The sequence below is a fragment of the Thamnophis sirtalis genome, unplaced genomic scaffold, assembly GCF_051295495.1.
Source record: "Thamnophis sirtalis isolate CommonGarterSnake01/CBP01778 unplaced genomic scaffold, rThaSir2_p1.2 scaffold_6, whole genome shotgun sequence".
NCBI classification, from domain to species: Eukaryota; Metazoa; Chordata; class Lepidosauria; order Squamata; family Natricidae; genus Thamnophis; species Thamnophis sirtalis.
Window position 1 is genome coordinate 7,279,041 of NW_028261386.1, and position 16,861 is coordinate 7,295,901.

Below are 16,861 nucleotides of genomic sequence, written 5' to 3' on the forward strand. Positions count from 1 at the left end.
TTGAGAATGCACAGTGGGGAACACGGCATAAAAGTAGCATCCTGGGCAGAGCCCAGGCAGTTCAGATTTTGGTGTGTGAACACGCTGAACTCGATGCATCCAATAAACCTGTTTCTCTCACCTTCGTGGTCTCAAGTCCTGGTCTTTCGTAAGTAGATTACAAACCTTAATCTGCTGCAACAATAGCTTCTGGGGAAAGCAACTAGAATGTTCCTTGTGGGATTGGGAGAGCCACAATCTGATTCAGGAAGGTCATTCCCTATTCTACAAAGACTCTATTGGGCAGCTATAACAGATTTGGATGGATGGATGGATGGATGGATGGATGGATGGATGGATGGATGGATGGATGATGGTTGGATGGGTGGATGGAGATGGTCAAGCGACAGCGAAGAACTGCAGCCCAACAACTTTGTGAATTGCTCAGATGGAAAAAGCTAGTCCATGAAAAACAGCCCAAGGTGTGAAGTGATACTCATCTTGTCAAAAGAAACTCCAAATGTATCCAAATATGAATCAATTAGACATGGGGAGTTTAATGCTTTTCAGCATTCTAGCTCCGTCACCAGATGCAGAGTATTGAGAACACTACAGAGAATGGTTGGGGAATTCTGCTAATCTACGATGGACAGTCGTTTCTTTATAAAGTTTACACAATCAAGAAGAAAAACGAATAGTGCCAATGAGGAACTCACCAATGGTTTTATTCAAGTCCCGTTGCACAGTTCTTTCCCTCGCATTGATCCTTCCCAATCTCCCAAGGTGTGAGACAAAAAAACAACAACAACTATGTTCAAGTCAATAGATGATCTCATTTTATTTGCCCTGTGCTGATCGAGACCGGCTTCTTCAGAAGGGCGAGACAGGCTCTTGAAGAGCATTCAAGGTGGGACAATCCATAGCCCACCCTTTGGGACAGAGGTTAGGATGATCAATACCAATTCTGTCTCAACAAATGCTGGTCCTTTGTTTGATAGGTGGCTGTAATGCCATCATTGAAGTTCTCAAAAGAGTAGACTCATTTTCAGCAAATACTGTAGCAACGTATAGGGGATGGGTTGATGCCCTTGGAATGTGAAATCGGGTTGTGGTGTTGAGAGCCAGCTTGGTGTGAAGGTTAAGGCACTGGCTAACAACTCTTGAGTTCTAGCCCTGTCTTAGGGACAAATCTGCTGGGTGACCCTTCAGCCAGTCCCTCTCTCGGCCCTGGGAAGAAGAAGGTCCAGAAATCACCCTCCTTTCCTTGTAATATTATGAGCCTGGAAAACATGACCTCCAAAAACAACCCCTTAGGCACATATTATGGAAGGCCAGGAACATCCACAGAGGAAGTCAGAAAAGTCAAGATGGCAACTGCAATGGCGTAATTAATTCCTGATAGAATTAATACAAATCACACATTTTTATGCGTGATGTGTGCATGCAATAATTTGCTTACTGTTGTCGTCTTGATTTTTTAATATCCTCTCCCCAGATGCCCCTGTGCAAGTACGTATAAGCAGTTCCAGTTTTTGGTATTAAATGAGGTTCGCCTTTTCTCTTCTGAACGTATAAAAGCAGGGTGAAAACAGCCCACAAAAGCTGCCCCCTTTGTCCAAGAATGGAATTTAAATAATAATAATAATAATATAATAAAGACTGATTGCTACAAAAGTTCCAATAGACACGTCTAAAAGAATTAAATATAATTAAATAAAATACTACAGTATGTAGTGTTTTATCCAAAACTCAAACGATTTGGTTTTGGGGTGCAAATTCTGCTGATCTGGTCCACATTGGCAGATGCTGCTGTAAAAGCAACATTTGGGGACCCCTGATGAGGCTAAAGAAGGCCCCTGGGTAGGAAGTTACGGTTAAAGTTTTAGCTGGGCTTGAGCTTCTAAAACTTTTATGGTTCTTTCAGTTTTAACTTCTTCCATGGTTCTTTGGTTCTCTTTTGGAAACGTGGCTCCAAAAATGTCCTCTTTGTATCGTTTCTGCCTCTGTAAAAACAAAACAAGGAAAGTTAAGAATTGGTGGGATTGTTTTAGTATTAATTCCCGTGGAAATTTAAACAGAGGCCTGGATGAAAGGACTCCGTTAAAAGACAAATTGTTCAAACCAGCAGCATTGATAGGGAGGGTCAAAATCTGCCCTGATCCAAGCCATATCCTATCGTTACAAGCATGTAAAAAGGGGTAAGGCTTGGATTACAGCTACCTGCCTTTCATTCTGATCATTCGCTGTGGGCAGTCCTCCAATGCAAACTCAGTTAATAGCAATAGCAATAGCAGTTAGACTTATATACCGCTTCATAGGGCTTTCAGCCCTCTCTAAGCGGTTTACAGAGTCAGCATATTGCCCCCAACAACAATCCGGGTCCTCATTTTACCCACCTCGGAAGGATGGAAGGCTGAGTCAACCCTGAGCCGGTGAGATTTGAACCACCGAACTGCAGAACTGCAGTTAGCTGAAGTAGCCTGCAGTGCTGCATTTAACCATCAAAAATTTCCTCCCAAAAATTTGTTTCCCTCCCAAAAATTTGACCAACATACCATCGCTCAGGCTGGGGGGGCAAAATTTATACCCCTCAGAAAGGGCCCGCAACTTGGGAGTCCTCCTGGATTCACAGCTAACTTTTGATCACCATCTCTCGGCTGTGACCAGGGGGGCATTTGCCCAGGTTCGCCTGGTGCGCCAGTTGCGGCCCTACCTGAATCAGGAGGCCCTCACAACAGTCACTCGAGCCCTTGTGATCTCTAGGCTGGAATACTGTAATGTGCTCTACATGGGGCTGCCCTTGAAGAGCATCCGAAGACTTCAGCTAGTCCAGAATGCGGCCGCGCGAGTGATCGTGGGCGCACCACGGTTCGCCCACATAACACCGATCCTCCGTGAGCTGCACTGGCTACCTGTTGGTCTTCGGGTGCACTTCAAGGTCTTACTCACCACCTATAAAGCGCTCCATGGTAGTGGATCTGGCTATTTGAGAGACCGCCTTCTGCCAATTACCTCCCTGCGTCCCATCAGATCGCATAGAGTTGGCCTCCTCCGTATTCCATCCGCCAGTCAGTGCCGACTGGCGACTACTCGGAGGAGAGCCTTCTCTGTTGCGGCTCCGACGCTATGGAACAATCTCCCCGTGGAGATTCGTACCCTCACCACCGTCCAGGCCTTCCGCACAGCCCTCAAGAACTGGCTAGCCCGTCAGGCCTGGGGATAATCTTATTTCGCCCCTCCCGAATGCAGAGTGAATGTTGAGTTTTACTGTCTAATTTACTTTGTGCACATCTTTTTTTTTGGTATTGTCCTACACTCCCCTTCCCTTTCTTGATTGTAAGCCGCCCTGAGTCCCCTCAGGGAAAAGGGCGGCCTATAAATAAACAAATCCAAATCCAAATCCACTGCGCCACCTCGGCTCTTTAAAGAAGAGAAGTTAAATTGGGAAAAATATTCTATAAATATGTTATTCAACTTATTCAATAAATAAATTGAGATGTCCAGGATTGCCATTTAATAAGTCCTCACTACCAGCTCCACGGTTATCTTAGCCAGCTTGGCTGAGCCACAGGGGTTAGAGTGCAGTAATGCAGGCTACTTCTGCTGATCACCGACTGCCAGCAGTTTGGGAGATCGAATCTCACCAGGCTCAAGGTTGACTCAGCCTTCCATCCTTCCGAGGTCGGTAAAAAGATTGTTGGGGGCAACATGCTGACTTTATAAACCACTTAGAGAGGGCTGTAAAGCACTATGAAGCAGTATATAAGTCTAAGTGCTATTGCTATTGGTTTCAGAATGGGGCCCATACTGGCAGAGCCAATCATCACTTCTGAATTAGTTAACAGCCTTATTGGATCCTTCCTGCTCATTTTGAGATCTGGGGTCCAAGACTTCTGCCCCTCTTCTGTATTTGGGCAGCATTGACAAAACCAACACTAGTCAATTGCAAAAGACAACTTTATCTGGAACAGATTGCATCCTGCAATGATACCTTTAACACTATCAAACAGCAACATCTGACTATCCCAGGATCTCGGAAGGACTCAGTAGCGGGATAAAAATTCCCAATCCAGTCTAAACATGTGACTGGTTGTGCAGCAAACTATAATAATGGCAACCATCAAAGCGAACACCACAAACACATGTAGAAACATGCAGAACTCCTGCATCTCTTTTTAAACATTTCCATCCTGATATTCTTAATCCATCCAGATCATCAGTCCATTAAAAATTGAAATCAATGCTACAAAGTTGAATGAACAAGAGCAGAGAAAAGAGGGGGTCATTATACTTGTAAAGAATTAAATAGTTGACAAGAAAAGTAGCCAAAAAGTTAACGGTCATAGTATAATTTGCACTTAGATTAAACTTTGTGGTCTGTCCCTGGAACTTTGCAGAAATAAAGATACTCATAATATAGTCGAAAGCCACAGGAGAGGAGAAGATCGAACTAGTCAATTCTGAAATGGGAATTAAGCTCGCCTTTAAAGTAATCTTCTCTAATCCAGTGTAAAGGTAAGGTAAAGAAGTCCCTGCAGATTTGATTTTGCAAGTCATTGCCAACTACAGGGGGCAGGTCTCATCTCTGTTTCAACACCGTTGAGCCAGTGCTGCCCAAAGACATTTCCATGGTCATGTGACCGGCATGATGTTACAGAGCGCTGTTAACTTCCCCCCAAAGTGGTACCTATTTATCTACTTGCATTCACACACTTTTGAACTGATAGGTTGGCAGGAGCTGCAGCAAGGAATGGGAGTTCAGCCCATTGTGTAGTGCTTGGGTCTTGAAGCTGGGGTACCGGCTTCCAGCTGACAAATCCAGCTTTTTAACTGCTGAGCCGCCATGCCACTCTCTACTGCAGTGTGCTGGACTACAATTTGGGAGATGATGGAAATTAGAATCCATCATATTTTTAGGGTCTGGGCTTGGAAAGCCTATCTAAAAATCAAGGATTGCCAACTTCTTAAGACTTCCCACAGTATTTGTGTCCCTCAAAGGCATTTCCTTGCCCACTTAGAAGATCACTCCTAAAGCCATTCAACCAAATAACCAATTCAGCCCCCTTTTGTTGAGGAATGCCAGAAGCCTGTATTGACCCCAGATGACAAGATATGAATTGAGAACTTTCACCCGCTCCATAGACCATGTTTGCAAAGCGGACTAGGTTTAGGATTGAGTTTGGCAGCCAACCAAATGGAAACGGCTCATCATACCTTCAGCTGAAAACAGTAGTCCTCTGCTTCCTCTTCGGTCAAACTCAGTTTCTTTGCAAACATCTCCTTTAAGGTCTTAGCCACTTCGCTGGCCATCCGGATGTCCCCGCAGACATACAGGTGTCCCTCTTCTTCATGGAGAAGTCTGTACACTTCTGCTTCCAATTCATTCCGAAGGAGGTCCTGCACATAAACCTGAACGATTTGCATAGCATTCAGATTTTTTTCTAAGAGAGCTGCAATATTTAATCACTTAATAAACGGGACCATTAGTCTAGTGCAGGAGTGTCAAACTCAAGGCCCAGGGGTCAGATTTGGCCCACGGGGCCATCCTGGAAACAGCAAAGGACCGGCCCGTGGTGCCTCCGCTAGCAAAAACAGAGTTCAGGAGGGCCACGGGCAGCCCACTGAAGCTCTGCTTTTGCTGGCAGAGGATTGCAGGAGGTCAGTGCAGCTGAAAACGGAGCTCGAGAGCCTGTTTTTGCAGGCAGAAAGCTCGAGCCAACACTGGCGCCCCCGACACAAGTGACATCGAGCTGGCCACCCCCACCCTGGCCACCCCCCAAGGTCAAACACAACCCTGATGAGGCCCTCAATGAAAAAGAGTTTGACACCCCTGGTCTAGTGCTTGCCAGAGGTTTCTGGGTTACAGTTCCCATTAGGCCACCCCAGGGTGGCTCCTGGCCAGGATCATGAAATTCATTTATCTGTTGGAGGCATGGAACGGGATGTTTTGGCTACAAAGCTTTTTAGAGCAGAGCAAATTAAAAGTGAATAATTCTTTTTTTAAAAGATTGACAAATTTAACACTTTGAAAATAAGGAAGAAGGGAAGGAGAAAATTGAAGTGGCTTCAAAACATTTTGAAGGCACAAGGGTGCATAATCTATGCCACAGCTGGGACAAATAATTAGTAGAATCCCAATATTTTAGAGCACAATACTCGTAACAATACCCATTAGAAGAGATTATCTAGAAGAGAGTTGGACTGTGAAGTTCTTGGTGCTCTTGGAAGTTGGTTGTTTGCCTGCAGAATTTTCATGACCCAACTAGGTAAATTCATCACTGCAAGCAAGTGGAGGCTTTGTTGCCTTGCGCACTTGTGCCGAGGAGATTACTTAGTTAGGTAGAGAAGATAAATATCACGTGCAATTAGTCCTCAACTTATGACCAAAATTGAGCCCAACATTTCTGTTGCAAGCGAATCATTTGTTTTGTCCTATTTCACGACCTTTCTTGCCACAGTTCTTTCGTGAATCGCTGCAGCTGTTAAGTTAATGACACAGTTGTTAAGTGAATCTGGATTCCATGCTGATCTTTGCTTGTCAGAAGGTCACAAAAGGTGATCACATAACCCTGGGACACTGCAACTGTCATAAATATGAGTCTGTAGGAGGGGCGGGGCTGACGTCGCTATGACACTATGACATGCAATCTTGGGGCTCCAGGATTGCTGTTGATATCTCTGCTGATGGATGGTCCTTTTTGGACCTAAACCATCCTGTAGAGATGGTGATAGAGAAGGGCACGTCCTGCTGATCTCAGGGGCATCGCAAAGCCCCTGATTGATCCAGGAGAAGCTTTTTTCCCCCGGCTACAAGAGAAGCAGCCAATGAAGCTGCAGAAGGTTGGGACAGTCCCTTGAACGGAAGCAGAGCAGGAGAGAGAGTATATCGAAATTGGTGAGATAATATTTTACTATTAGAGAAGAGAACACCCAAAAAGACTTTGACCAAAATTAAAATTGAAGATAGAAGAGAGTAAGTGGCGAATTAGCCTGAATTAAAACTATTGTGTTATCTTTTTTCTTTAATTTCGTTTCTTTTTTATGGATGGAATTTTTACAAATGCCTTACTTTTAAATTGGACTGGTCTCTTTTTTCCTTCTTCTTCTATTTTTCCCCATTATCTGTATTTGTGGATTAAGAGTCTCTTTCCTCTCAATGCTCGGCGTAACTTTTAAACATTTTAAGCTTTTTTTTTCTCTTCTTAAACTCGGAGCTTAAAGAGAGAGGTAAAAGCAGAAGAAAAAGAAGTAACACTGCCATCTAGAGACTGGAGGCTTGGTTACATTTGATATCTCAAGGCTATTGGCTTTGTTTACCGAAAGGGACAGAGAGAAAACATGTCTTGTTTATACAGGTGTTCTTTTGGAATAAAGAGAAAGCCTTGACTTGAAAGATTACATTGAATTTATTTGAAACCTAGCAAAAAGTCTTGAATGTCTCAGTGGCAGTGTTTACAACCGGGAAAAATTGTGCAACATGAAGAAGAAAAGGAAGTTACATTGCAAAGAATTATGCTAGAAATTCAAAAAGTCCTAATAAGCACCGAAAGAATTGAAAAGAGCCTTGAGATTATAGAACAAAAAAAAAAAAAAGAATGGAGGGAAGAGTTAAGAATACTGACAAAACAATGATGAAATTTGAAGATAGAGTTCAAAAAATTGCAGAAAAATATGAACAAAGTGATAAGAAAAATGTTGACACTGACAGCAAACCAAGAGTGGAGGGAAATGATATGTGTGGAATACTGAAAGGAGAGGTAGACGAACTGGAACTCTATCTCATGCTTCAAAAAATAGATGAAGAAAGGGGAGAAAATTTAGCAGAAACAATGAGAGTAACTTTGGTAGAAGCACCAGTGATAATCAAAGGCAAGCTGATGGAAGGAACAGATGAAGGGTTTCGAGTCTTTACAAAATATGCAATGAACAACAAGCTGTCAAGAGAAGTCCACATAAGTCTTATCAAGAAAACACTTAGAATACAGATTCTACAAATGGCAAGAGATATTGGATGGCACTACTGCTGGAAGGATACAGGATGATGAAATGAAATGTCACAATAAAATTAAGCTAAACTTAGTTAAACTTTGAGTATTATGTATAAAACAAAGTAATAATAGTTATAGTCAAATAAATGATTAACAATGATAACAATGCATTTATATATACTAGATTGATAATATGGAATTTTATATAAGCTGTAAGTGAGGACTATGGAGATGATGTGGAAAAGCCTTTTTATAAAAGATAAACAATTCTATATAGAATACAAAGATGTAACACCACTGGATGAGTCCAGGATGATGTAACGAAATGCCATAATATAAATTCACTTTAAATGTAGTATGTTTAAAAAGGATGTAATAATAGCTACACTCAATGAATGTTTAATAATCATAATAATCGCATTCATATATATTAGATTGATGATATGAGCAATGGAATGTGCTGAAATGAGTTGATATATGAAATTAAGAGAACAAGAAGATAAACAATTTTATAGGACATGGGATTTATTATATCAGTGGTCAGATTTTAAAAAACCCATGGAATTGAAAATTATTAGAGAATGTTACCAACACCAAAATAATAGAATGATTTAAAATAGGATATAAAAAATACTTTATTATTGGACGTGTTGATGATGATGTAATGAATTATTATAATATAAATGAACCCATATTTAGAATACCTCATTTAAAATGAAGAAACAATAGTGATAATCAAACAAATGAAGTACTATAATATTAATATATACAAATCTATTTGATTGATGATATGTGACTTTAGATAAAGTTTAAGCTGGTGACTATGGAAAGGACGCACAAAAACCTTGTAACCAATCGACACACTGCACATAATGGAAGATGTTTTTATGTTACGTGTCTCGTTTGTCTATGTTTGTTTAAAAATAAAAACTTTATATAATAAATAAACAAACATGAGTCTGTTGACAAGTGTCTGAATTTTGAGCACGTGACCATGGGATGCTGCAGTGGTTGAAAGAGTGAAAAATGGCCATGTCATTTTTCTCAGTGATGTTGTAACTTTGAGCAGTCATTAAATGATCTGTTGTAAGTTGAGGACTACCTGCATACTAAAACAATTCCACCAATTTGTGCCATTGTAATGAATGGTCACAAAACGAACAGTTGTAAGCAGTAGTGGGACTCAATTTTTTTTACTACTGGCTCTGTGGGCGTGGCTTGGTGGGCATGGCAGGGGAAGGATACTGCAAAATCCCCATTCCCTCCCGATCACCTGGGACTTGGGAGGCAGAGAATAGATGGGGGGTGGGGCCAGCCAGAGGTGGTATTTACCGTTTTTCCGAACTACTCAAAATTTCTGCTACCGGTTCTCCAGAACTGGTCAGAACCTGCTGAATACCACCTCTGGTTGTAAGTCAAGGACTACCCATATTATACCTGTATTGTACTGCTTTTGGCCACCCTGCTTCCTTAATGTCTTTGGGTTCCCACTCATTTTAATCAGTGGGATCAGAAATTGAACCCAGGACTTTCTGGATACAATTTAGTGCCCTGCCCTGAGCAAAGGATCAAAGCAAGATGCAACAGAGGCTTACTTTGGGACTCCCGGGCTCTCTGGAGTAAGCTGTGTAGACCTCTTGGAGAATCCCTTTCCGATGCATCTCCTCCATTTCCTCTCGATAGAGGTGGTCCAGGCTGGAGTGCCGGCAGCCGAACAACAGGATCAGACCCCTCCCTTGGATCCCTAAAAACCAGAAGGGCAAAATCAGTTGGGCTTCTTAGGTAGCTCAAGGCACTGTTTGAGTCTAAATATGGAGAAGGTTTCAGTATCCCAATCATCAGAACGAACAGGAGGGCCCCTAAATGCCACAATATTATCACATTTCGAAAGAAGAGAAGCAACTCACAGTGTCATCTAAAGAGGAACAACGCCATGTTGCAAAACCATAATTTAATGACTCAACTGCAGCACTGAATGGGACAGGTGAACATGGGTCTCATGAAGGAAGCATCAAAGGCTGCCTCAGACTAGCTTGGAATTGACCTTTAGACCTATCTTAAAGAGGTTCTTCTTGTGAGGTCTACTTCACCGGATTAAGCAGATGTTCCAAAAGTGTAAGGCTTGACCCCAAATAAGAAATTGGAACATCTAATTTCTAATTAGAGCTGTAGTGGCACTGTAGTTAGGATGCGGTATTGCAGGCTAACTCTGCCGATTGTCAGGAGTTCGATCCTGAGGGGCTCAAGGTTGACTCAGCCTTCCATCCTTCTGAGGTCAATAAAACGAGGACCCAGACTGTTGGTGGGCAAGATGCTGACTTTGTAAACTGCCTAGAGCAGGGTGTAAAGCACTATGAAGTGTTATATAAGTTTAAGAGGTATTGCTAGTGCTAATTGTTAGATAATGCTAACCCCTAAACACTTCCCATTTCAGTGGCACGTGGATTGGTCCAACCAGAAAGTAGCAAAGCCCTCTTCACCTTTCTTTTCTAAGTCAAAGTGTCGTTGTTGCCAGAAGCTTCTAAAAGGAGCAATTCCTGTACCAGGACCAATCAGGATGCACGGTTTTCTTGGATCTTTTGGAAGTTGGAATCCAGCAGCACTAGATAACAATGAGACAAACAAATATCTTACTCAGTGATGGGATTCAAAATTTTTTACTACTGGTTCTGTGGGCGTGGCTTGGTGGGCATGGCAGGGGAAGGATACTGTAAAATCTCCATTCCCTCCCCACTCCAGGGGAAGGATACTGTAAAATCTCTATTCCCTCTCCACTTCAGAGGAAGGATACTGCAAAATCTCCTTTCCCTCTTCACTCCAGGGGAAGGATACTGTAAAATCTCCATTCCCGCCCCACTTCAGGGGAAGGATACTGTAAAATCTCCATTCCACCTTTACTCCAGAGGAAGGATACTGTAAAATCTCCATTCCCCCTTCACTCCAGGGGAAGGATACTGTAAAATCTCCATTCCCGCCCCACTTCAGGGGAAGGATACTGTAAAATCTCCACTCCCTCTCCACTCCAGAGGAAGGATACTGTAAAATCTCCATTCCCTCTTCACTCCAGGGGAAGGATACTGTAAAATCTCCTTTCCCTCCCCACTCCAGAGGAAGGATACTGCAAAATCTCCTTTCCCTCTTCACTCAAGGGGAAGGATACTGTAAAATCTCCATTCCTGCCCCACTCCAGGGGAAGGATACTGTAAAATCTCCATTCCCTCTCCACTCCAGGGGAAGGATACTGTAAAATCTCAATTCCCTCTCCACTCCAGAGGAAGGATACTGCAAAATCTCCTTTCCCTCTTCACTCCAGGGGAAGGATACTGTAAAATCTCCATTCCCGCCCCACTTCAGGGGAAGGATACTGTAAAATCTCCATTCCCGCCCCACTCCAGAGGAAGGATACTGCAAAATCTCCTTTCCCTCTTCACTCCAGGGGAAGGATACTGTAAAATCTCCATTCCCGCCCCACTCCAGGGGAAGGACACTGCAAAATCTCCATTCCCGCCCCACTCCAGGGGAAGGATACTGTAAAATCTCCATTCCCTCCTGATGGGGGTGGGGCCAGTCAGAAGTGGTATTTGCCGGTTCTCCCAACTACTCAACATTTCTGCTACTGGTTCTCCAGAACTGGTCAGAACCTGCTGAATACCACCTCTGATCTTACTCCTAGAGAAGCAGGAAGTGCAAATCCCTCTTCTTTCATGAATACACTTCTCAGATTATTTTGCCACCGATCATGGGTCTTTAATTCCTTTAGATTTCAAATAGATATAGGTAGTCCTCCCTTAGTGATCACATTTGGGGTTGGCAAGTCCATTGCTAAGCATTGTGGTTGCTAAGCAGAAAATCACACAAACGGACTTATAAGACTTCTCCGCAAAGCGCCATATGGGACTGATTTGCGATTTTCCTTCTGTGTTCTCTGTTAACTCTGTTTGTCACAAGCCACTTAGAAAGCTTGCAAATGGCAATCATGTGACCATGATATAATGTGACAGTCGTAAACGCAAGGTTTGGTGACAAAGTTGTGTTTTTTTTTACACCATTGTAACTTCAAATGGGTGCTAAATGGGCAGTTCATAAGGAAAGACTTCCTGTACATTGGGATAGATTCTACTTATGCCAATTGGAAATGTTTAGGCCTAATTGGTCTGTTTTTATTTTTCTTTTCGCTCTCCCTTGAAGAAAAGACTAACATGGAGCCCATTCTCTTGTTTTTGTTAATTTCTATTTACAGGTCTTTGAATAGCACAGAAATTAGTCCACATGCTGTACATTCCTAACAGAATCAACCTCTATTTCATAGGACACCATTTGGATATCGAGAACAAAAGTTTTTGTTGCAAGTTATTTTTCAGCTGCAATCTTACCTGCGAATAAAACAGGGAATTGTCTTTTTCGGGGCCATTGTGTTCAACCAAGCACTGCATACCCCCTGGTGGACTGGACCTTTTCCATCTGAGAAGAAAGGGTGAGCAAAAGAACACACACACAATGTTTTGGTGAAGTATTTTGAGGAAGTTTATATGAAATCACACAAGAAAAGTGAACAGACTTTGCAGTATGGTGATTTTAATAGGCCCCACTCAGAGGCTAGGAAGAGAATTAATGTTTTTGAACTTTGCTGTTGGAGAAGACTCCTTAGAATTCAGTTGTTACAGGTAGTCCTCGAGTTACAACAGTCCTCGATTTACAACAGTTCATTTGCTGACCATTCAAAGTTACAAAGGCACTGAAAAAAATAACTTATGACCGTTTTTCACACTTACAACCATTGCAGCATCCCCATGGTCACATGATTAAAATTCAGACACTTGGCAATTGACTCATATTTATGATGATTGGAGTCTCCCAGGATCATGTGATCACCTTAGAGTAGCAATAGAATAGAATAGAATAACAGAGTTGGAAGGGACCTTGGAGGTCTTCTAGTCCAATCCCCTGCTCAAGCAGGAAACCCTATCCCATTTCAGACAAAGGATTGTCCAATCTCTTCTTAAAAACCTCCAGTGTTGGAGCATTCACAACTTCTGGAGGCAAGTGGTTCCACTGGTTAATGATTCTAACTGTCAGGAAATTTCTCCTCAGTTCTAAGTTACTTCTCTCCTTGATTAGTTTTCCATTCATTGCTTTTTGCCTTCCCTTCACCTTTTTCAACCTTCTTACAAACAAACTCAACAAGGAAGATTCACTTAACAACCATATTACTACTTTAACATTTGCAGTGATTCACTTAACAGCTGGGACAAGAAAGGTTGTAAAATGGGGGGAAATTCACTTAACAACTGTCTCACTTAGCAACAAAAATGTGGGGCTTAATTGTGGTCGTAAATCAAGGACTATCTGTATTTACTGTTCTAGTTGCGGGAACTTTTTATCATCTCCAAGAAAGGATGGATTCTTCTGAGCATGCGTAGAAGCGTTGCGTGCAGAGGGGAGCAAGCATGGGAGTGCGCCCAAATCGGTAGGTGGGGCGATGTGGGTGGGGCACCCTTGTGGTCCCTTGCGGGGTGGATTAATGGCTTCGGTGGGCTGTATCCCTTGCCCTAGACCAAACTGGCTCTCACATTTGATGAAGAATCACTGCAAACACAGGGCCAAATGAAGTTTCAGAACAGAAAGCCTGCTTACTTCTAGGTCTGTAGGTCACCACAGCCACAGTCAAATGCAATTCTTGGGGGGCCCAATCCTGCGAAGAACTGATGGAGTAATATCTGGGCTTGAGTAAAGGCAGCTGAGAGAGCAAGAAGGATGTTGAGAGCCTGATGGATGGGAATTCCTCCAGGACTTCCAAGAGATTGGGGCTGTTGTAAAATTTCCACTTGTTGTATTCCTCCAAATTCTACGGTGAAAAACAAACAAACAGATAGTCAGCCTCCTGGGGTTATTTATGGATTTATGTTTATATCTCCTCCAAAATGGGGGTGCAGCTTGTTGTAGAAACAATGGTACCTTATAAAGTTCCAAAAGATAACACAAGATTGTTGTGCTGATTGTGCAAACTGCTTACAGAGGGCTGTAAAGCACTGTGCTATTGCTATAAAACAGGAAAAGAGCATAGAAATAACTACAATAGGCATAAGTTTGACTCAAAGCCAGAGATGGAAATCCTAAACAAAGTTATTACGATACTCATCCCACATCAGTTCACTGAGATTGACTATTGTAGCTATATTAAACAGCCTGTTAAATTGAGCCTGACTCCGGATTACCATACAAGTATTTGTTGATGTAGCTTTTTTTAGTAGCAGGATAAAAGTGATCTGCTATTGGAATGTTTTCAACTTCCCAGTATGGTCTACCATGGCACGACAAAACCGCGCTCGACTAAAGCACGCTTGACGAAACCGTGTCGCTGACGTCATCAACAGGGCGACAACAGCGAGCGCGGAGAAAGAAGGGCGCTTTAAATAACGCTTTGAAAGCAAGATGATTCAAGTTAAGGTAAGGGTTAGGTTTAGGGTTAGGTTTAGGGTTAGGTTTAGGGTTAGGGTTAGGGTTAGGTTAAGGGTTAGGGTTAGGGTTAGGTTAAGGGTTAGGTTTAGGGTTAGGTTTAGGGTTAGGGTTAGGTTTAGCATTAGGTTTAGCATTAGGTTAAGGGTTAGGTTTAGGGTTAGGTTTAGGGTTAGGTTAAGGGTTAGGTTTAGGGTTAGGTTTAGGATTAGGTTTAGGGGGGTTAGGTTTAGGTTTAGGGGTTAATTTTAGGTTTAGCGTTTACAGCGTGCTTTTATCTCCGTGCTGTTCTCGCGCTGTGATGACGTCAGCTATGCGGTTTTGTCGAGCGCCCTTTAGTCGAACGCGGTTTTGTGGTGGAACCATGGTCTACAGCCATGAAATCTCCTGATGGTCTCCCATCCAAGCACTAACAGAATAACGGAGTTGGAAGGAACCTTGAAAGTCTTCTCAACCAACCTCCTGCTCAGGCAGGAAACCATATACCATTTCAGACAAACAGTTGTCCAATCTCTTTTTAAACATTTCCAGTATTGGAGCATTCACAACTTCTGGAGGCAAGTTGTTCCGCTGATCAATTGTTCTGACTGTCAGGAAATTTCTTCTCAGTTCTAGGTTGCTTCTCTCCTTGATTGGTTTCCATCCATTGCTTCTTGTTCGGCCTTTAGGTGCTTTGAAAAATAGGCCGATCTCTCTTCTTTGTGGCAGCCTCTCAAATATTGGAACACAGCTATCATGTCACCCCCTAATCCTTCTTTTCATTAAACCATATATTCCCAATTTCTGCAACTGTCCTGTGTATGTTTTAGCCTCCAGCTCCCTAATCATCTTTGTTGCTCTTCTCTGCATTCTTTCTAGAGTCTCAATATACCATATTTTGGACTATAAGACGCACCAGTGTATAAGATGCACCACGATTTTGAAGAGGTAAGTAAGAAAAAATGTTTTTGTTCTCCCCGCCCCCCAGGAACACTTTGCAGGTTTCAGTAGAGCTGGGGAAGGCAAAAATGTCCCTGTTTTTGCTAAAAATGGGTGGGAAATGGGCTGTTTTTCACAAAAACTGGGGTGTTTTCTCCTTCCCCTAGCCCTGCTGAAGCCTGCAGAGTGCTTCTGGGGGCTGGAGGATGAGAAAAACATCTGTTTCTGTGAAAAATGACCTGATTTTTGCAAAAATGGGGAGCAGGTGCGGGGCTTTGGGAGGCCAAAATTGCTGTATTCAATCTATACGACACACTAACATTTTCACGCTCTTTGGGGGGGGGGAGGTACGTCTTAAACACTGAAAAATACAGTATTTTTAATATTGTGATGACCAAAACTGGATGCAGTATTCCAAGTGTGGTCTTACCATGTCATTATAAACTGGCGTTAGAACTAAGTCCAATCTTGCCTAACTTTTGGCGATCACCCGTGGTTGGCCACCTGCTAGCAGATGAAACAAGACATGCTCTATAAGCAAAAGTTTCTCTCCCTGCCCATAACTGGTCTCGAACTCACATGACACAAGAGATTCAGCCTTTCCTTCTCACTTTTATCTTCTGCCAGCTGGGAAAATGATCTTAGCAACTGCTGGGAAGGAGGAGAGGTGACATCAAGGAAATGCATCAAAGCTTGGGACAGTGAACATGCTGGAAACTTTTTGTAAGGAGTCCAGTAGCCACCTGGAATGAAAGAGGAAATGGGTGAGAATATATTCTGAGATTAAACAGAGGAAATCAGCTGGGGAGAGACTTCATCTAAGTCAAAAAATAAATACGTCTGACCAGTTGCCTTCCAACACGGCCTTTCCCGTTGACCCGAAGTGTTAATTGAATCCCTGCAGGGGATACCTCATCCCCAGAGTCTTTAAATCATGCTGTCCAAGTTAGAATGAATGGTTTCCCCATTTTGGAGTGTGAAAGTAGTAAAACAGGAGCTTTAAACTTTCAATTGACTCAACACACCCAGGGAAAAATTAGTTGACAAAAATGCCACACCCCAAATGGAACAAAGGAAGCCCTAAATTCCCCACATATGCCTTTTCTGATAAGGCCATCCCTTCACCATGAGGTCCCTTTGGGAGGTGAAAGGCTAAAATGCTGCCTACTCTTGCTCAACTGGAAAAGAGCTGAATGCCAAGATAACACAGGTATCCTTTTCTTTCTCTTGTTCACTCCAAATTCATTGTCCCTTTCTTGTAAAGATATCCGCTCATAGGTAAAGATAAAGGTTCCCCTCGCACATATGTGCTAGTCGTTCCTGACTCTAGGAGGAGGTGCTCATCTCTGTTTCAAAGCCGAAGAGCCAGCGCTGCCAGAAGATGTCTCCATGGTCATGTGGCCGGCATGACTCAACGCCGGAAGGCTGTTACCTTCCCACCAAAGGGGTTCCTATTTTTCTACTTGCATTACTGTGGTAAGAAAGGTTGTAAGAAAAGGTAAAGGTTCCCCTCGCACATA

General features: G+C 42.7%; 1 protein-coding gene across 1 annotated transcript in view; it reads right to left on the reverse strand.

The window, feature by feature from the left end:
- Positions 1-1,717: 1,717 nt before the first annotated feature.
- Positions 1,718-16,861, reverse strand: part of NOS2 (nitric oxide synthase 2) — a 43,445-nt gene continuing 28,301 nt past the window's right edge. Inside the window, exons 20-26 of the mRNA XM_087719068.1 lie at positions 15,921-16,084; positions 13,602-13,812; positions 12,341-12,428; positions 10,448-10,569; positions 9,563-9,711; positions 5,194-5,388; positions 1,718-1,982 (exon numbers count right to left, since the gene is read on the reverse strand). Coding sequence (XP_087575194.1) covers positions 1,854-1,982; positions 5,194-5,388; positions 9,563-9,711; positions 10,448-10,569; positions 12,341-12,428; positions 13,602-13,812; positions 15,921-16,084 — 1,058 coding nt within the window. The 3' untranslated portion in view covers positions 1,718-1,853. The remainder of the gene's footprint in view (positions 1,983-5,193; positions 5,389-9,562; positions 9,712-10,447; positions 10,570-12,340; positions 12,429-13,601; positions 13,813-15,920; positions 16,085-16,861) is intronic.